This window comes from Rhagoletis pomonella, unplaced genomic scaffold, assembly GCF_013731165.1.
Source record: "Rhagoletis pomonella isolate Grant_MI unplaced genomic scaffold, Rhpom_1.0 Rhpom_scaffold_00011, whole genome shotgun sequence".
Classification (NCBI taxonomy): domain Eukaryota; kingdom Metazoa; phylum Arthropoda; class Insecta; order Diptera; family Tephritidae; genus Rhagoletis; species Rhagoletis pomonella.
Window position 1 is genome coordinate 4,948,747 of NW_023458565.1, and position 23,131 is coordinate 4,971,877.

At 31.1% G+C, this 23,131-nt stretch overlaps 2 protein-coding genes across 2 annotated transcripts in view; one reads left to right on the forward strand and one right to left on the reverse strand.

The window, feature by feature from the left end:
• The window catches only part of LOC118747115 (FMRFamide receptor), a 13,138-nt gene extending 2,507 nt beyond the window's left edge, over positions 1-10,631 (reverse strand). The window contains exon 1 of the mRNA XM_036481105.1: positions 10,609-10,631. Within this exon, the coding sequence (XP_036336998.1) occupies positions 10,609-10,631 (23 nt within the window). The remainder of the gene's footprint in view (positions 1-10,608) is intronic.
• A 1,420-nt stretch (positions 10,632-12,051) lies between these two features.
• Positions 12,052-23,131, forward strand: part of LOC118747116 (intraflagellar transport protein 172 homolog) — a 189,110-nt gene continuing 178,030 nt past the window's right edge. The window contains exon 1 of the mRNA XM_036481106.1: positions 12,052-12,127. Within this exon, the coding sequence (XP_036336999.1) occupies positions 12,052-12,127 (76 nt within the window). The remainder of the gene's footprint in view (positions 12,128-23,131) is intronic.

Below are 23,131 nucleotides of genomic sequence, written 5' to 3' on the forward strand. Positions count from 1 at the left end.
TCCACGTTCTTTTATTTTATTTTTGTTTTAAATTCATAAATATTTTTTATTTTTAAGATTTCTTTAAGTGTTTAACAATTTATTTATTTTTTTTTTGGCTATTTGAAATTTAATTTTAGTTTATTGTATAAAAGTATACTTTTATAAAATTTTATTTTGATAAAATTTTTTAATTCATTTCCATTTTATTTTTTATTTGTCTAGAGCTTAATTAATTTTATTTTATTTATTTATACATTTATTTTATATTATTATATGTTATATTCTATTTTTTATTATTACTTTATAAAAATTTATGTTTTTGTTCTATTTTTATTTTATTTTCTTTATATTATTTTCTATTAATTTAATTTAATTTTCTTACATATAAGATTTTTATTTCACTTTATATATATTTTTTTTTTTATTTAGAGTTTACTTCAAATATTAATTTTATTTTACTACAAATTTTTCAAAAATTTACGGTTAAAAGTACTTAAAATCATTAACATAAAAATATTAATGTTTCATGTTTTTCAATAGCTGTTTCGTTCGGAACTTAATGTATTTATTTATATTTTGTTTCTTATTCTTGTAATTTATTCAATCGTATTCCACTTTAAATGCTGCATCACTGTGTCCATCATATAACCACTGCTCGTTTTCTGCCAACCACTTGCATGCATTGCACTCCATTGGAAATTTTTCATGCTCAACCAACGTAGTTTAGGTTCAAGTGGGAATCGTGTATGTATGTTTTTTTTTTTTTTGTTCAACGGTGCAATTGCTCAACTACTTCTGCTCAGCTTGAAAGAGCATTTGCTTGACTTGTGATTTATTTTCGTTGCTTTGGTTATTTTACTGCCAATGCTGCTATGTATGGCTATCTACATAAATAACTGTATCAGTATCTATAACAGCATCTGTATCTACAACTGTTTCTAACTATATATATATCTGTATCTGCATATGTATGCTCATATGTAGCAATGTCCTTTACAGCGCTGCTAATAGCTGACTTAAATCGTTATTGGTATATCGCATTTGTTTGTTTTTATTTGTCGTTTTGCCTGTGTATTATTCCAGCTGAATCAAAAGTTTTCATTTCGTTTCGTCTTTCCTTCGTTGCTCCCTCGCCACTCTGCAACAACTTTTTATTATTTTATAGTTATTTGCAGACAAAAATTTGTCGCCACCAATTTAGTTGACATCAAAGTGGTTCACTCAAGTGTAATAGTTTGCGTTGTAAAAACTGTGAAACTTTCAGCCACTTGAAGATTTCAAGGATTCTACAATGCGGTTTTTTAAGTGGAAGTTCGTGTGCTGTGCTGCAAAAAGAAAAAGAGGAATGAAAATGTGAGGATTTAATAGAAGTGTTTGAGTTAAATTTTTTGCTACTAAAATTAAATAAACTTATTTATTAAAAGCAATTCAATTGTATAAATTGAAAAGTAAATAGTAACAAGTGGTCCTGTATGTATGTATTGTGGTCCATATATATGCATACGGGTAGGCAGAGCAACATTCTTTGAACAACTTGCAAAGCTGAAATATGAAATGCACTTGCTATAAGTCATATTAAAATGGTCTGTTTTTTAAATAACCAAAGCTTTTTTGGTAAGCTTTAAAACTATCAAAAATTTATGTACAATTTTTCAGCGCCAATTTATAACAAGAACTTAATGTTCAGTTCTTTGCTGGCCAAAATGTGTGTCGATTTTAAAAATAACCAAAATATTTATCCATAAAAATTACAAAAAATCCAATTTTTTAATTATCCAACAACTACGTCCAGTTCTAATTAAATAAAAATTGATGGCAAGTTTTCATATCGCCAAAAAAGGTATCGCCATTTTTTAATTTGCCAAAAATATATGTCTACTTTTAAAATTACCAGAAAAATATCATTGGTTTAGAATAACTAAAAATTTATGTCCAAATTTTAAATCACCAACAATTTCGTAAAGTTTTAAAATTACTGCCAATTTATACCCAGTTTTGAGTTTACCAAAAATTTAAGTCTATTTTCTATATTATCAAATATTTTGGTCCACTTTCTATATAATAAAAAAAAATATATTTTGCTTATGAGGCACCAAATATTAATGTCCAATTTATAAGTTACCAGAAATTAATGTCCAGTTTTTAAATGACTTAAAATTGAGGTTCAATTTTAAAATTACTAAAATTTATGCCCGGTTCTCAAAATACCAACCCTCTATTCATGTTTTTAATACACAATCAAAATTTATCCGATTCGTAAATTATAAAAATTATTTATTATTATAAAATATTAAAAATTATAAATTACAAAACAGTGTAAAAATTTTTAGTGGAAATTGCAGAAAAAACAAATATTTTAAAGAAAATCCACCCTCAGGTTCTAGTTAATAAATGTTGCATAGTAAAAACCAGTTGAAAATAATTGTAGGGTTCCTCCAAAATAAAAAAAAAAATACAAAATTTCACAAGAAAAATTTTAAATGTTATAAAAAAATGCACCATAATAAAAAAAAAGTGCGAGTTTCTAGTTAATAAATGTTACATAGTAAAAACTAGTTGAAAACAATTGCAGGGTTCTACGAAAAAAATTATAAAAAATATAGAGATATTTCTATATATATATATATATATATATATATATATATATATTATATATAAGACTATCAACATACTATATATAAGCCTTTTATGCAATTTTTGTAATTAAGATATTTATAGCAGTCCTGATGAAGACTTCAGGATGAAGTCGAAATATAGACGATTTAAAAACAACAAAGACAGATTGTTTTATTTCAACCCGGCTTTGAGCTTAAAAAAATCAACAGAATCTTCAATTAACGGCCAAATATAAATAAACAATGTTTATACTCTATCGAGAACAAAGTCAAAGTAACATCTAACAAAATGTCGATAAAAAAACTGATAAAAAAATTGAAAACAAAATCGATGACAAATTGAACAAAAATTTCGATATCAAAATAGATAATGATATTGGTAGCAAAATCGATTAGAAAATCGATGTATATATCGATAAAACTATCGACAACAAAATAGATAACAAAATCGGTAGAAATTTCGATAACAAAATCGATAAAAATATTGATAACAAAATCGATAAAATATTGATAACAAAATCGATGACAAAATCTTTACAACTTTCGATAACAAAATCGATAATATTGGTAGCAAAATCGATTAGAAAATCGATAAAAATATCGATAACAAAATCGAAAAAGTATCTATAGAAATATCCATAATAAAGTCAGTAACAAACGGATAACAAAATCGATAACAAGACCGATAAAAATATCGATTATTATATCGATAAGTCCCGAGAATCACAAAAATCTCTAAAATCCCAAATTAGTTCCCAGATTGAGTCTCGGTCTCTATCTATATCCTGTTCTCTATAATTACCTTTATTTTAGTCTTTCTTTCTCTATCTTCATCTTTACTTTTATCGGTATCATCATCCTCATCTTTTTCTTTGTTTTTAACCGACTTCCAAAAAAGGAGGAGGAGGTTATCAGTTCGTCGGAATATTTTTTTTTTTATGTATGTTACCGTATAACTTTGGACCACGTCAACCGATTGCGATAGTTCTTTTTGCATCGGAAAGGTAGTGATCCTTACTAATCTGGTACAGATCCGATCATTGGATCATGATATATATAGATATATATATTTTTTTTTTTACTTGTTACTTGTATGTTTATCATTTTCTCCATCTACATATTCCCCTTCACCTTTGCCCTTATATAAGTAAAGTGTTTAGATTTACCTTGGTCTTCATTTTTGCCTTTATCTTTATGCACTTGTTTCCGTCCCAACCATTTCCGTTGCACCATTTCCGTGTGGAATTTCCATTGAATTTGCCAATTTATTCCCAACCAACCAATCGCCGCCAAAAAAGTTTCACTTCAAAAAAAATATCAAAAATTAAGGTTCCAGTGAATTGTGAACACAAAGCGCCGCGAAATTATCGAATATCATTCTTTAGTAATTTGAAATAAATACATACATACATACCATGTATTACAATGTATAATGCAATAATATTGGCATTGAGGATACAAAGGATACAAAACCGAAAATTAAATTTTACTCATAAAATTTACTCGTTGAAAATTACACTGCGATTATGAATAGTCGGGCGCTGAATATTTATACTATGTACCTCGGTGCATATTCTGAGCGAACTTGGATTTAACGAAAACCATACGGAGAAATTTCGCACAAAATTAATTACGTACGTTTCACTAAACTGGGAGCTTCCGAGAAAAGTGGTTTAAATACACGTACGTATGTAGAGGCTTTTGATAGCTTCATGGAAAGCTCACTGTGTGAACGTGCACTGAGTCGTACCACATGTATGTAGGTACTAGCACCACATTAACACAAATTAGAGGAAATGCTCAGTAATCATAATACGTGCAAATTTGTGCATATATAAACAATAGCACATTTCAGTGGTAAGGGGTGTTTTTGTTTTTTAGATTTGAGTTGTGGTAGATAGTGACGAGTATGTACAGAATACATTCAAATATTGGTATTGTTTGTAACTCTAAAGATGGATACCAATTTCCGTGTAAACTGCAAGACTGTCGTTTCCATTTTAGCATTCTCGAAACGTAACAGGTAAATATGGCTTTAAATAACGCTGCACGACTCATTTATGACAAAAGAAAGTATGTATTACAAACTTGTAGCATTTCAGCCATTTCGACGACAGCTGGTTCTATGTGTCGGGAATGACTCGGATTTTACCCAACCAATCGTCGATCCAGGATATATCGTAACAAGACATCAGTGAAGTGCAATTCCTGCCTTGGCTGGTGCCAATTTAGGGCATGTGGCACTACACACCGTGCAATATCATCTTATCGAAGCAGATATCGACCGTAGGGATACCATCCTAGAATGTCAGGGTATTGCTGTAACAATGGTAAATACCAAAAAATAACTTGTTGCAGAAGTTATCAGGAAAGGAAATATGAAAGATCGATTAAACATTTTCTATATCGAACAAATTAAATTCCCTTAATAAAAGCTATTTAAATATTTTAGAGTTTGGTATTTCAGTGCCTTTTTGGGAGTATTTCAAAACTAGCTTAGGACCATTTCTGAACTTGTTCGGGATCATTTTGAGACCGTTTAGGGACCTGTTCAGGCCTATTTATTTATTTGTTTGATAAGCTAGAAACACAACATTTTTTGCAGACTATATAGAAAAAATATATTTTTCATAAAATTTTCGGAAAATGGGCGTGGCACCGCTTACTTATATCATATATGCGTATCTCAAAAAATACTTGACCGATCTCGACCAAATTTAATATACACATTGAGCTTAGCCTCCTTAAGCACCGTGTTGAATTTTTTTTTGAAATTTTTGGGCCTTTTGTATACATTAGAATGCTGATTACATATTAAACAGTAATAGAATCTAGAAATCATAAGAAATACATTACATTATTTGTCACGCTGGTAATGCTTTACTACATTTCCCACGATCCATTTCTGCGCTTACCACCCATCTAAAATTTTTAGGAAGACTAACATTAACAACAGTTTAAGCGTCACACTATTTGAAAATAAAACAGAAACTTAATGTCGGTGTTCGCTTGTCTTAGTAGAAACCAAATTATTAAGTAAAACATTCATTTATTGTAATACTATTGGAAGAAAATAAGCACTTTTTACACACTCTGGACTGACTTTATTGCTGGTAAGAGGTTAACGCTGAAGCAGGACGATTTGTTAAAGTTAACAATGAAATTATGGTTTCGGTGAAGTGTTAAAATCAATCTGCTACATGTGAATTAAATATCACATTTACATACATATGTTAAATACATAACCTAAATTAATATGCGTCTGAGCAAGTATTTATTTACATATTTTTTGTTTGTATTTTGCATTTTTGCATAAATTAAACCGCAAATATTTTAAATATCAATTAATTACATTTGCATACATATGTTAAATTCATAATACCTGTTAAACTTAATTAATATGCGTCTGAACAAGTATTTATTTACAAACTATTACCTCAGTAATATAGGTTTATGTAAACATAAATACATTTGCACATATATATACATATCGAGGGCTCATATTCAATACCCTCTGTCTGCAATTTTCACAAAAATGAGATTCTGATATAAAAACCTACCTAGGACTAAACTGTCATCGGTGATATTAATGCTTACCTTGTATAACGCTTCATAGAAGAATTTACTAATAAATTGCAAAGTCGAAATAAACATCAGTGATAGCAGACGGGTTCTAACACCACAAACTAGTTTTTGTGATATACATACATGTAAGTATCTATGTTTTTACGAAATAAAATATTTCTATTTGGCAATTTTGCATAAAAATAAACGGCAAATATTTTAAATATTTAAATATCAATTATTTACATGATTGAAGAAAATGGTAAAGTCGAATTACGTCCACGTTCAATTATAGTTAAATAATTTTTTGCATACGCGAAAAGAACTTCAACGCTCAATTAGTTATTCGCAAAAACAGAAACTGTTAAGTCAACCAAAATTCGTAAATATTATGCTATCATTTTATGACAGCTAAGTAAACAATATCATTGAGCGTCAAAAAACCATTACTGCGCAGTAATTTTTTAAAAGCTCAATGGGCCGTATGCATAACGCTTGTATCTTTTTTCGGACAAAAACCCTTATATTACTGCGAATAAACTCCGTTGCGCAGTATATTCATTTAAAAAAACAAAAATAATTTTTTTTCGGTATTATTTTTGCAGTTTATTCAATAATAAAATTATAGTTAAAAAACTAAAAACACACTTTTATTACAACAAGAACTAAAAAGTATAAAATTATTTATAGATATAGCGATTCCGTTTAAGAAGAATAGGAAGTTCCCTAACTTAATTTAATTTAACTTTTTAAATTAGCTAAAAATAGGATTAAAGTGATTGGCCCGTAGTCATAGTCAAAATAAAGCCACTGTAAAGTTTGTTGCAGCTTTTTGACATAATTTTCAATGGGATATCTGTAAAAAAAAAACTATCTACCTACATGCTAGATTTGACCTTAACAAACAAAATTTTCAATATATTTCAATTTAAATAGGTAATACACATATTCTGAATATAAACCAAATCGGAGCACAGACGCCGATTTTTTAATTATATAGACTCACGCGACACATAACTGCCAACATTTTTTGTGTAGTAATTTCTTTTCATGTAAGCAATATTCATTCTAAATGTGAACTTAATCGGATCATAAATACGGTTTTTCCAAATATCTCAACTCCTGCGCCACCTAGCGGCACACTTTTTTTCTGATTTATTTCTTTTCATATAATTAATATATGTTCTAAGTATGAACCAAATCAGACCATAAATGCCGGTTTTACAAATATCTCGACTTCTGCGCCACCTAGCGGATTAAGTCATCTCTTATATTGCATTGTCCTCGAGTTCTGAGCTAAGTTTGAAGTTTCAAGTCTGTAGCTCATCGGGAAGTTTTTTAAATATTGATTGCAAAGTTCCAGGACATACATACATACATACAAATGATGTTAAATAAAAGCTTGTAAAATAAAGGAACGCCAGGTACTATGACAGGGCAGGATTTTAGATTACATTTTATGCAGAATCGCTTTAAACGTTTCCAATCTCAAACGAGTTTAATCTGAAGAACGTATCTAGTGTCGATTGAAAATGCGACACTATCGATTGGCTAGACTCTATAAACAAACAAATAATTTTGTTTAAGAAAAAAAACAAAACCGACTTCAATTCTCATATAAAAATTTAAGATTATCGTTAATTTCTTAACGATCCAATTTTCGGTTCTAAAAATTAGTATGAGACCACCCTTGAGGTACCACCTTTCCGATGAAAAAAGAATTATCGAAATCGGTTAACGTGGTCCAAAGTTATGCGGTAACATACACAAAAAAATATTAAAATGAAAATTTAAATATTCCGATTAAAAAGTGAACACTACAGTTATTGGCAATATTCATTGCATAAAGTGGGTTAATACACGTACACAACTATTGCTTACCCTTTTGATTTTAAGTTTTTACATATTTCTATTACCTAATTCAAATTTAATTTAATTTTTTAAACAGCTTCATTAGAAAGATATTGCAAATATATAATTTTCTGCACCCGTATGCATCTCACAAATCAAGATTTTATAAATAGGTCAAACAATAAGCAAACAAAAGCCATGCATCTAGTTCTAAACCCACACTGATAAATCTTGTTTTGCTATTTATTGCGGTTTCTTGCAACATAAACTTAAAGATCGCCTTAGGGTCCTTTATCATTTACAATATATGTATCTCATTCGTGCGTAGGGAGAAATTTATGAACAAAATGGTGAGCTCAGTGAAGATAACCTAAATTCTATGAAACAAGCAAAAAGTCAAAAATGCATATGCACGTAAATACATACATACATATGAATGTATGTACTACATACATATCTTACTGTGCACTTACTTTCACAGCTACATGGTCACAGTATGTGGATCCCATGCGTGCATGCCGTAGTTAGAATAAATAACCGCTTAAATCGAGTGGGCGCCAGTTGCACAAATCAACTACAAACAAAGCACCGGATACACATTGCCCATTGTGTTGTGTTAGTTTATAGCATGACAAAAATGCCGTTATACCCTTAATGCGTCAAATATTGTCCACACATGTGTAGGCGCGCACATTATCAAGTCAGGGATATTTGAGCTCGTAAATTGGTTCGAACTTATCCCAATGGCTGTGCAAATGCAAAGTAATTGCTTCTAAATAGCAACAACAGCTACAGCAGTACGAAGCGTGGAAATCAGGCTATATACATACATATATGCTATATGTAGACCATACCATAATTTTTCGCGCTTTACTTATAACCACGATTTAATAGGGGACTTTCAGTTGTGCCCACCAATAACTCAAAAAGTTTACCAGCCTTGTTGGCGGCCAACACGACCAAAAGGCGCCATTTCCGGCATCCAATGGCAACTAGCGCGCCAACATACATAAGTACACACGTCACCACGCGTCGGCGGTTTTTGAGTGTGTGTGTAAAAAATATTTGTGTATGCACGCTTGTGTGTGTTTTGCATTTATTATGAGCAAATGAATGGAAACCACAGAACCAACAGGCGACACATGCAATAAACTTTAGCTTTCACCATTAATAACTAAATATTTATGCAGGAAAGAATGAGAACTAAAAACAAATTTCACAATATTTTAATGTTTTATACATACATATGTATGCACACAAGTAGGCACATATGTACATACATCGCCACCACGATAACTTGTAAAATCAATGTACTGAGTTATTATTTATTGTGGGGTTGGGGTGGAAAATATTTTTGATTTCATTAAATATCTATGTATCTGTGACATTGGAAAGAGGGCTAGAGTAAAGAGCAAGTGTTTGAGTTTTGCAGCAAAACCCCGCTTCCCTTAAATGGAAGCAGTTATTTTCAAAGTGCTGATTCTACCTATTCCTAAGCCTCTAAGGACTATAAGCTTGTAATCAAAGAACTCATGATTTCAATTGTAAAATATTGTTGATCGAGGGCTAAATAGGAACTTGTCGCATTAAAAAAAAATATTAAATTTTTTCCAAAAAATTTTCATAAATTGTAACTAAAAATTTATTAAAAAAAATTTTCGTTAATCTCACCATTTTTTCCTATAAAAAACATTTTTCTAAAGCTATTTTCTACACTTTTTAATTTTTTTTTTAGATTTTTTCCCAAAAAAATTTTTCAAATAAGATATTGTTTTTCCTGAAAAGAATAATTTTTGGCCACAAATAATTTTTTCATACATAAGCTTTTATAATTATAAAAAACTGTTTTTGCTCCAAAGTTGTTTTTTTTCTAAAAAATACTTATTTATCTTACATTTTCACCCTCTATAATTCTTTTATTTTTTTGTAATCATATTAGCGAAAAAAATTTTTCCCGACATAATTTTAGCGCAAAGATATTTTTTTCCCAACAAACTTTTTGTTCCTAGGTTTTGTTTTTTAATTTGAGTTAACATATTTCTTTCCTAAAAAACTGTATTTTTCCTAAATTATTTGTTTCTATCGTTAAAGTTATTTTTTCTTAAATATATATTTCCAATGCAAAATCTTGCTTACAAAAATGTCTACAAAAATATTTTTTTTTTAATGTCTTCATAAAAATAGTTTAATGGGCCAACATTCTAATAACGGAAAATCTCACTGACAACTTACACAATATCCATATGAGTGGAATAACTTTTGACGTAAATTGAACTGTAAATTTATCTAAAAATAGGAAAAACCTTTGAAAACTTCCACTGGTTAGGTTCTTAGGCACGCTGATCACGAATTATATATCAAAATTTAACTTTGGCAATTGCCAGTGTGTCAAATTGACTGCCAATTTTTTTTTACTAAAAAATCTTTTTTAAAATGCTACTGATTAAGTTTTTAGATACGATAGTCATGAATTTTATATCAAATTAAAACTAAAAATTTAAATTAAAAATTTTGACAGCTGTCAAATAAGCTATCAGATTATTTAGGAATAAGGAAATTTTCTCAAAAATGAAATCTACTGAGTTTTAAGGCTCACCGATCTTGTATAACAGCTGTCATTTTCTCTATAAATAAGAAAATCATAAAAATTGCCATTTTTGATGATTTTCTTGCAGTTGGGTAACAAAATATTTTTGTTTAGCTAAATAAATTTTTTATCTTAATAACGGGAGCATATCAAAAATATATTAAGAATAAAATTATGAGATAATAACAGTAATTATAATTATGAAGAGTGTGTGGCAAACGGTACGTAAATGGGGATAGTTGGGCCCGTCAGTACCAAAAATGTGACTTAGCCCCATTGTTTTTTTTCTAAGCTTTTTTAATAATAAGCTTTTTTAATAGTAATATTACCCTGTTAGAGACTTATGTAAATTTCAGAGTGCTCTGAGGCGATTTTCCCGTAGAGGTTTACCGATGAAATAATGAATTTCTACCGTTGCATAAAGACTCTCTTATCGTTACACCCGTTGCAAGTTGACTGCCTTCAAACATATTAACTTGCTAAACGTGCCGTTGTAGCCTCAAGTCTAGTTATACTATTGCAAAAGTAGAGCGCGTTGAACGCTTTTCTTTCCCGCTCTCTAGTATTCAATTGCCAGGAGGGTTCAGGGTCGAGAATAGTCCCCCAATTATTTCGCCTCTTCCCTAAGTGATGGAGTTCATGGAGTTCGAAAAATGTCACACTATACAAGTTGCTATCTCTCCCCTATTCGTCAACAGCAATTATTATTTTCTTATATTTAGTCTAACTAAAACGAAGCTTTACCGATACCTAGCTAAGTTGTATCTGTTCAAGTGAGATATTGTGTATGCGCCCAAAAAAAGCAATAATTTTTTTGTGATATTTACTATGGCCGCTTTGCCAACCAAATATGTATGTAGATAGCGTTGAAAAAGACCGCTATTGCTGTCGCTGGCCATGTTTTACATAACCGCTATCTGCCACGCTAATGAGAAATTGTGCGGCAATTAAACAGCCGCAAATTTGTGGCTTATTTTCGTTAATACGTAATATAGGCAAAACAATTATTCAGTTTTATGGCTGCTGTACAGCAATAATTAAGTATTTGTGGTACAAAAATAAAATTGAATGCATTAGCTGGCCGCCAGAAATTCATTCAACCACATACTAACATACATTCTGAGAGAAATTTTTTTTCACTGAAAATTAGCTTTTCGTCAATTTTTTTCTTAATTCTAGTCAAACCATATTCAGTTAAAAAACGGTTTATCCTATAATTCCTAATTAAAAATCCAATATATTTTCCCAAATACTTATTGGCGCTGTGGGCTGCTAAATTGGCATAGGGCGGATTTTCTAAATCCTGATAGCTAAAAAATTAACCCGGAAATAAATTTTATTTCGCCAAGGAAAAGGTGGCTATGTACGTAGGCTATGGCATCAACAAAGACAGGTAAAAAAAACTCCAATTGATCCGAGTTAAAGCCCGAGTGTTTCACAAGATAATCAATAATGTCGTTAGAGTTAACAGAGGTACGAAGAGTTGTGAAGCCAGTTAAGGCGCGCAACAACAGTCAGCACAGTGCAAGTATTATTACTAACGACACGAATAACATTTCTTTTTGTTTTCTTTCCACCGACTGTTAACCACTCCGAGTTTTGGAAACAGGCACACTACTGTTATTTAGCTCGATTTACCCATCAAAATAATCCAACAGCTTAGGAGTCAGAAGATACGCAAAGTGTGGAAAATCCATCGAAACTTACCTCAGAAGAATTAAGGGATAATATCACTGAATTAAAAATTTTTATTTTTTCTTGGGCACCTGATGCCAATATCCCATTACCAATGTTGAGCTACTCGCTCATTTCGAAATACAAAATCATCATTTGTCGATAAGTCCAGTAGCTTCTGAGACATTTATTAGTTTAAAACTAACAGTTAATTTAAAACCCAACAGCTTTCTTTTTTTTTAATTTTTTATTTCTTTTAACGTTTGTTCTTTTGTGAAGGAAATCCAAGCTGCTAGCGAAGAAAATCGACGGATAAATAAAGAAGTTGTGAGTGGGCAAATGAAAATGGGCAATCATTTTTTTTTATGTACAAGCAGAAAAGAATGCTACTCATAAGCTATGCACATATGAAAAATTGTTATCGTTTCACTTCATCTTTGTGAGCCTGACTCTTCTAAATTTTACTTGTCTTCACGCCTCGAATTTAAATATGAGTATCTAGATCAGACCTGTTAACTTTGGATTACGATTACTAATCAAAACGATTACATAGGTTCGGTAATCGTAATTAATTAAATAAGTGTTTTTAACCGAGGAATTGTTAATCAATTATAATTAGAATTAATCAAAAAACAATCATGATTATTTGCCATTAAAAAAATAATCGATGATATCAAAAAAGTAGTTGATTAAATTTGGTGATAACTTTTGATTATTTTTGATTTTTTTATTATATTAATTTATTTGTTCGATTTCATTGTAAAGAAACATGCTTCTTTGTTTTCTGATGGTATGACATGCTTAACGTAGCGGAATACATACATACATAAAAACGAATCCCAATTTATAATTCCATTGAATATGTTTGTTTAATTTTTGTTTGTATAAGTAGACGTTATTATGTAAGATATTATGTAGATAATATCTATATATGTATTATGTTTGTTGTTACAATATTATTATGGTTTCTTGCAGTTTGTTTAAGTTGTACTAAAATTTCAAAGAATATTTATGTTCACAGAATATAATCTACATAATTAAAAATAATCAAAAAAAGTAGTTTTATTGCAAAATTAATCCCATTAGCTTTTTTGATTGTTTTTGATTATTTTTGATTTTTTTCTTCCAATTGGCCAAAAATACGATTAGTTTTTTATTATTTTTAATGGTAATTAGTAGTTATTAATTTAAAAGTGGAAATAATGGTAATTAATCATTTAGCAGATTTTAAGAAAATAATTAGTGAAATCGGTAATCATTAAAATTTATAATCAGTACTTAACAGCTCTAATAAAGATTAACCTTCCGTAAGCCTGGTGAAAAAATATCAAATCTTTTAAATTTCTTTCACAAAAATTCCAAATTGTCAAAATATATTTGCATGTAAAACCTTTTTTCATACAGAAAAAGCGATTGAAAATCAGCTCTTGGTACGTTCGCCTAATTCAGTAGCACAAACGTTGATTACTAGGGCTTGGAAATGAAGGGTCGATGTTTCTGGAAGCAAACAAATTTATCAAAAAAGAAACTTGCAGCAACTTTAATTTTTTTTTCTATATAAACTCTTTGTTTCCAGTCTTTGTTTGTAAGTTGAAGTTTGGTTTTGTCCCTTTTGAATGCTATAATTGAGCATAAAATCAAATCAAAACTTTCAATACCAATATTTTCCATCGATATTCAGAGTGCTGAATCAGAGAATGACTTTCACTTTAAAAAGTTTTTGATTGAACTTTTAACTCTCACTGGTGCGCACGTAAGTGCTATTAAGGAAATGTGTAAACTTTATGTTTTTCCTAATTGAATAATAATAATTGAATAATAAATTCACACCACGAAGTGCTTTAATTAAATTCTTCTTGTCCTTGTAATGACCCTTTTGGGTGTGAAAAGGTGCATTTAACACTCGAAACTCTGTTCATGGCCTTTGCTATAGCCGCCAGTGCTTACAAGTAGTGCACTCCTATTTATGTATGTATGTATGTATGTATGCATGTATGTATGTAGATCAGAAAGTTCGTTCACCATAAAGTAACGTATACGCCATGTAAAGCCTTCTGAGTTTGCATGTTCATGTGTTGTATGTATGTATTAATGTGCATTATGTATTTGTATTCATACATACCAGGATTGGGCGTTTTTGAATGAATTAAAATAAAATTTTATTCATAATTTTTCTAATTGACGAATAAATTTTTATTTATAAAAGTGCTTGAATGAAGAATAAAAAATTATTCGTCTTTCACAATTGTTGAAATGATGAATGAAAACTTATTCTTATTTTTTTTATTCAATTATTCTTTTTCCTGATTACGCCCATCCGTGATACATATATACAAATGGCAAACATTTCTTTTACACAAATTAACTACATCAATTTAGTTAATTGAGACTCATTTATAATAATTAAATTCATAATAAGCACTCAGCTCTGAAAAGTATAAGGCGCCGAATTTTTATTTTGCCACAAACCGAGTACATTGACCTCATTAATCAACATTAATGGTAATAGTGTTATCTTTCGTCAATTCAATTTAGAAATTAGCATGAATATATACTATATACTTCATCAGTCGAACGCCAACAACTTAACTTTTCCATTACACATCACCACATTTGCTGCATTGCAGCAATGACTAACCAGGCTTGTATTTACTTAATTAGCACTCGCGTTGATAACCGTGCTTGTTTACATAGTTTTCTATCGAATTATTTGATTGATCTCATTTAATCGTCTACGAGTCATTATTGGTATGGTGTGAGCTTAGCTAAGCTCGATTTATTTAGGTATGTGATGTGCCCAGACATCTTGTACATGCATATAGTGCTTGTCGTAACTATATGACACCCACATATTGACAGTTTTGACTATTTAATTTGTTTTAATAATTTGTTTCAACCATTTTTTTACAACTATTTGAATTCAAATTTAAAGCTTTGTACATAATTTTAAGATTTTAAGATATAGCCCATTCAATTCTAGTATTATATATTGCAAGTTTTAAGTGGCTACAAAATACCCTTGATTTTTGAAAATTTTCTAAAAATTCTGAATAAAAAGTGTGAGCTTGATCCATCATTGTTGATTTTTTTTTTTTAATTTGTACAAAGTTGGAAATTTGAATTTAAGTTATTTTGGTTATAGAATGAACTAAATTTTTATAAACAAAAAAATATTACAATTAAGTAATTAATTAAATTAATCACAAGTTGTCAATACGTGGGTGTCGTAAAGTTATGATAAGCACTATATGTAGTACAAAATGAATAGGTTATCTCCATACAATAGCAAGGATATGTACATATGCATGTATATATGTATACCTGAATACACTTTAATCCAATTACAGTTGTTTTGTTTGCGCTTACGCATATCGCATTCGTGCATATGCCTGCGAATTTACATATGTATGCATATTAGGGTGATCCAAAATAACTAACCTAACGAATTTATGGCCCTAAAAGGACCTTTTTACTGAAAAGAAAATTCTCCCATTTGGAAAAAGTTGTATTCCAATTTTAAAAGGTGTCGGTGGGCATTTGAAATTTCCCATGTAAATAACTTGTAACAGAATTTTGTTTTCATTAAAAATATGATCACTATTGAAAAAACTTTTCTAGGCATTTTCTTGGAGGGCATTAAATTCTCTAAAACATGACCCTAAAGTTGATTGTCTTAGAGAGTACTTGATAAAAAAATTTTAATCGAACTTTGACGACAGACGAAGAACAAAATCGATTTCTTTTGCAGGTAGTGCAATTACATCGCCAGCAATATCCTAATTGCAATAAACTGAATTTTATTAATAATTTAAAAGAACATTTATGTTTAAACTGCAATAAAAAATAAACAAATTTTCTATAATTCCATATTTTCATTCATAAAGCCCTAGAAGCTGCATATTTCTCCTTTTTTCGACCTTCATAGCCCGTAAGTGTATACATTTTTGAGTCTAGACCATCAAATTTAAAGTAATTTTTTTGAGACTTTAAGGCCCTACAAGAACATGCTAAGAAAAAAATTGCATATCAAACGTTCCAATAGTTATAACAATTTCAAATGCCCACCGACACATTTAAAAATTGGAATATAAATCATTCCAAATGGAAGAATTTTCTTCTCAATGAATAGGTCATTTAAAGCTATGAATAAGTTGTTTTGGATCACCCTAAGAGTACCTAAAGGCATACAACTATATTAATACTCAAACTGTATAAACGTGGCGATTATAGGTGGTATTTATTATTGAAATTCGCTTAGACGCGGTTATGGTAAATTAACCGTTTACCTGAATAATAAAATAAATAATCTCTTGTTCGCTGATAGAGCCTCTTGTTCTTGTAACTGCACAATTTAGAGGAATGAAAGGATAATTGTTGGTGAAATGGACGAATTATCATTTAACCCATTCCGAAAATTTTTACAGTATAACTTTGTGACATTGTTAGTAGTTTGCTACTTGTAATGAAGTTAATAGTTTTGGAAATAAATTAAGTAAAGTAAACAATTATCCTTTATTGAAGCTTCTAAATTTATGAATTTTAAAATCTAAAACTCTTGCTGAAACTTCTTACCACAGAATTTATGAAGGGTACATCGGAGCGCAAAAAAAAATTAAAAATAATTTTAAAATAAAAACTAGCCAAAACCGGATACGATTTGCGGTGGCTCAGTCGAATAAAATGGACATATATGATTTTTTTTTTCAATCTACACCTATCCACTTTTGAGTCGTTTTCAGTCTCTCAAGACCGTAATTCGGTACACTAATTGGACTATTACCGTTTTCGGTCCCTCATTATAAGTGTGGTTTGCACGTGAATTATGTAGCTCGTCATTGATTTGATTCACTTCGACGAGCTAAGGATTTATGACAGCATGTCTCCTCCCCGGAATTGTAATGAAAATTATATAATAAGGCGGACTTGTTTCACAGCCAATCAAATAAAAATAAATAAATCACACATACTGCGATATACAATTTATAAAATTCGGTAATGGTTTTGCTTCTATGACATTGCCCAAAAAATATCCTCTAGAACTGAATTCGAGTCAAGAAAGGTCTTCATGATATGCCAAAGGCCCACGATTGGATTTTCGGTTTCCTCTTATAAAGAAGAAAGTTCGAAATACGGTGCCATTCGCTACATTTTCCAAACTATATAAATTAAACTGTCTTAAGCCTCATTAGTTTGATACCAAAACTGTAGTATTTCACTTATTTTATGAATGAAATTAATCCAAATTTTTCAAACAGGTGGCAACTCTCTATTTTTAAATTATTAAACCGTCCGCTTAGTACCAAAATTGTAGTATTCCAATTGTTTTACCAGTTTAAATAATCAAAGTTTTCAAACAGGTGGCAACTCTGCATTTTTTTATTTTTTTAAGCCATCCAGATCTATAGCGAACATATCAGAAAAACAAATTCAATCGATTTAGCAGTTTTCGTGTTTTTGTCTGCCGAACTTAACAGTTTTATATACATACATACATACATGCATAACTACATACATATACATAGAAGATTTAGGGTACGTTCACACAGAAAGCGTAGCGGAGCCGAGCGAAGCCGTTCCGAACGAAGTGAAGCTTTCTAATTGCCGTAGCTACGTATATGAAACTGTTCATACAGCAAGCTTTTTCATACGCGTTTTGGAGCTGAAAACAAAGCAGTTTTCGATTTTGAAATTTCTATTTAATTTTTCAGCTTCATGACGCTGCTACAAACAAAATAGCAAAACATTCAAATATAAAAGAATTCCACAACCAATCTTTTGAATAAAATTTAGCAAATGTTTTTGCCGCTTTTTATTGACGGTAAGTTTTGTGATATCTTTGCAGCCGATTCTATGAAAAAAGCTCCGCTTCGCTTCGTTCAGTGTGAACACCAGCAGCTTCGCTATGTTCCGCCTTGCTCCGCGCGGCGCCGCTCGACTTCCTGTGTGAACGCGCCCTTAGCCGTTTGTCCGCGTATGTTTGCATTCGCTAATCTTAAAATTTACGACTTTACTGTTAATATGTTTGAGGATTTTATTTTCAAAATTTTAGAAACAAATAAGCAAAACAAAGTTTACCTACGCCAAGCAAACCCATTTTCCATATATTCCAAAACTTATAAAAGCTTAAGTAATCGTAACTCGTAACAATGTGCTTCTAATTGGTTTGCTTTATATTAAAATCAACCGTAAAATTTGAGTAGCAGCTTATGAAGTTTTTAAGCAAGGCATCCCAGCCAGCAAAATCATCGTAAACGAGCTCGTAACTGGATATTTTCTCGAAGAAAAACCGGCTAAAAAGTCGTTTATGATAGCCGTTTACGATTCGCTTTCGAGTGCTTGCACGCTGGATATTGTCGAGCGCCTACGAACAGGCGTAAACGGATCGAAAAAGCATTCGTATGCGAATATTTTATATTATAAAATATTGTGGTTCAAGAAAAATTTTCAACAGAATGAAAATGTTTTCTTGTGCCTCTTTCTTTTACTTTTATTTTGTTTTATCGTTTACGAGCCCTTCCCTAACTTTTCGCCGACCGAGAATCCCTCGTAAAACACAATGTTCGCAAAATGTACGTTTTCTTGCTGGCTGGGATACTAAAACACATACATACATCATTACTATCCCACATACGTACCGAGTGGAGAAACCCCGAACTGGAAAACCAAATTTATAGTAACTAGTCCAATTGTAACTAGATCGCCGCCAGTTCAAGAGCAGCGAGATGTGGTACTTTTAAAAAACAATTTTATTTTTAGAAATCTATATCTAAAATGGCGACTTTTGAACTAGTTCGGAACTACCGAAGAATGGGTGCGGAGGGGGGGGGGGGGGGGCTTTTTTACTTTAAATAGATTTTTGTTTGACGGGTTTTTCGTTGCTTTTTATTAGTTTGGTAATACAAAATGAAAATTTGTGTTAACATTATATTATTTTGGGACCTCCTGGAACCTAACCAATAACAGCAAGCATCTTGTTACTTTATTCGTCTGTCGCTTTTATAACTGGTTCGAAACTATAGAAAACGGGGTGCAAAGCGAACTAGATCCCATCTGTCGAATTAGGGACTGGTTCTGAACTATAGAAAAGGTAATGCAGCGGGGGACAATTTCCGATTCCTATGACATCACCGTGTTAAATTCGCCAGTTGCTTGCGAGCAAAAGAGATTTATAGTGAACTAGTAGTCTAGTCTCTAGAACTAGAGATTTTCTCCACACGGCACGGCTCTGCATGCTTGGTATATGTATGTATACTTACATATCCATTCTCAGATGTGAACATTAAAATACGTGCATGCTAAAATTTTGTATGAAAATATTATTTTTAAATACGAAAATTTTTAAAAACGAAAATCAAATATAAAGTAAATTTACTATGCATAATTTCCCTCAGTGTACTGGAGGCACCCACATATCTAGGTATGTATTTTTCTTTGCGTATGCAATAATAATATATTATGTACATGCATACATATGTGTGTGTTTTACACGGTCATTAAAGTATACATATATACATATGTACATACATATATACCAACATTTATTGCACGCATTTGACCCTTCTGAGTGGCATTGCTATTATATTTATGTGAAATCGTAAAAAAGGGACCCACGTTCGTCGTTATGCTATTGTCAAAACGGCTATAAAAATTTTAACAGTTTGGGTTCAATTTTGCCTAGCAAATTCTTAGCGGTAGGTTTGAAAATATATACCTCAAGACAAATTGATAGTTATCATGTGTAAAGTGTGACCAAACACGAGGCGAGAATTGTTATACTAAACTAAATATTTGTCATTTGTAAAGGTCAGAAGGTATTGTGGCACAACCGAGGGAGAAATTCGAATGTGAATAGGAGGAATGCAAGTAAGTGGCGAGTAAGCATATAATTGGTTGAACAATCTATGAGTAAGTCATCTCCGTACTTTTTGTAATGATTTGCAATAATTCGGTTACACAACCAAATACGCGAGCCATCTAGGTATAACACAGGGTAACACTGTTTTGGTGCGGCAAATGTTAAAGCAGTTTTTGATAGACTTTTTTGTGCCGATTACCGTTAGTATAGTATAATGTTAAGTGTCAAATGTAAAGTGTCAAAAAATCGCGTTTATTGCAATATTTGAGAAGCTCTAGCAAAGAAACAAAAGGTCATGGAACCTTTCATTTAGGCTCGGGCTAGAACTCTCCATTACTATTTCTGAAAATACCATCTCTGTACCTTGACCTTACGATTGCTAAAAGTCAATTATTGAACAATAAAAAATGCTGGAATATTTTCTATAAAAAAATTGTGCCAAAATCTGTTTTGCTGTTCATTAAATGATTATAAGCGACCTTAGGATCAAGGTGCAGGGATAGTATTCAAGTTCAAGCCCTAATTTAATTATCACATTTTGTTTAATTCCGCTAGGTAAACAAACTTTGCCAAAATCATTTTTTTTTCTGTGCAATAAATAACTATAAATCTAGTGCAAATATGGCATTTTCAAGGAAAGTAGGAAGTTCTAGCTTTAATTTAAGCCTAAGTGGAAGGTTCTGTCATCTTTTGTTTCTTTGCTAGAGCTTCTCAAATATTGCAAAAAACGCGATTTTTTTACACTTTCACCTCGTTTTTCTCAAAATCTGGAGCTGGTGGAAACTGGATACTTACGGATTCTTAATCAGCACAAAAAACTATATATCAAAAGTAGCAAAAACATTTTTTTTTTTCATTTTTGTTGGCTTGGTAATTGGTGTGTTGCAAAAGTTTTGGAAAACCTTCAATGATATCGCGCTACCGCAGGTAGTTTTTGAGAAAATATATATCTGTGTTCGTATGGATTAGTAGCTTATGTCGAGAAGCTGACTTTAGTATAATGCGGCATTCCCATTATCCTTTAAACGACTCGGCGTCATTCGCCATCGTATGCTGCGAATGCCGCATTATACTAAAGCCAGCTTCTCGACATAAGCTACTCTTCCATAAGAACACAGATATGTATACGATTCATTTGCCGCTTTAAAGAAGCAAGTAAATATTTACGAACATTTTGAAGCTGATAGTTAGAAATTAAATAGCTCAGATACAAACTTTATCGAATAGTGGCTAATAACGAGTTTGCGGGTCTAATGAAATTAATAAATTGCTAAAAATAAATCTAAATTAACATCGTTTTACTTTAACATGAAATACTCTGTCCTAGTTTACTAAAATCCCAAAAATTTATATTCATTAAAAAGAACGTACCTAAAAAAATAAGACCGAAATGGTATTTTAGCAATTGTTGCATAAATCACATAATGCCAACAAATTAAACATTGAGATTCAGTTTCAAATATACTGCGCTCGGTAATCTTCCAAATCGATTCCCGTCCCGCCCTACACTTTGGTTTATATTTTGTAATTGTTATTGTTTTGTCTTTTGCAGGCATTTCTAAAAACGTTGTTGACGTTGTTTTGAAATTTGGCGACATAAAATAATGTAATTAATATTTTCTAGAATGTGGAAATAATACACTGTGCGCCGTCACAAAACTTCAATGGCTTCGGGATGTTGGCCGTCGCTACACTAAACAAATTTTGTGCTACGACTTCTAGGGAGCAAAATAAAAAATTTAAATCAGAACTGTTCTGAGTAGCTTTTTCATAGTTCCAGAGTTCCTGAAAAGGAAAAAAATGGAAAATTACGTCGAAATTAAATTTGTTGCAAAAAGTCGAAAAGTTTAATTTTTGGAAAAAAAAAAAAATTTGTTTAAGTTGGAAAAGACAAATTTGAAAAATACAATAAAATCCTGAGTTTTAAGCCGACTTCGAACGGCGATTATATTTTTATGAGAACCTGTTCTTCATGGCAGAAATACTCTCGAAGGTTTCCCATTGCCTGTCGAGGGGCGACGCTATTAGAAAAAAACTTGTTTTTTTTTATGTCAGTTAGTAACGTAACCACAATTTAAATTTAAAAAAAAATTAGAGGGGATTTTAAGTTAAGTGAATTAGATTATAAGATTTCTCTAAAAGCGGAGAAAATCTATGCCGAGCGGCAAAATGTCAAACAAAGTTAATAGTTAATAGAGCCTTGTGGACGAGGAATAGTTTTTGGATAAACGTACGGTTTTAAGCCGCCTCCGAAGGACAAATGGATTTTATCAGAAACGTTTTCATGGCATAAAAACACTCGGTGGCAATCGCTGTTAGAACCGCTGTTAGAAAAAAATTTCTAATTTAGATGTGCTTCGGAACCAAGATAGATCCCAGGTCCTGCGAAGTGGTAGTACGCATCTCTAACCACTCAGCCACAGCGGTCGAACAAAAATTAAAATCGAATAATTTTCCCGATTTGTAAAAACCAAAGTAACTAACCCATAGAATTCTACACACTTACTCGAAAACCGGGACCGTATGCATATAAATTTTGAGATTTACAGGGCAATTCTGGCAACTGTCTTTCAACTCACCAAAGTCTTTCGTAAAACAATTGTCAATTCTGGCAACAGTCTTGAAAGCTCTTTCCTAAATGAAAGATCTGCTAACAAGAAGGTCTTAGCTTTATAAATTTTTAAATAAATAAATTAAAATAAATTAAATATATATATATATATGGGGCATTTCACCTCAAGTGACCCAACTTTTGAAATCTATGTCTTCCGATCGGGATGAAATTTGCACCAAGGTTAGTCCTAAAAAATAGTAGTTATGACACAAAATTTCAATGGGATCGGTCAAACACACTCCGAGTTGGAGGGTCTAGAATTTTGACATTTTGGTCAAACGGCCATTTTTTCGGATCCATATAACTAATTACCTATTGTATTTCGAAAATTTTTTCAGGAATGTTTTCGATAGATTTCTCTTCAGTCTTTACAAATTTTATTTTTTTTT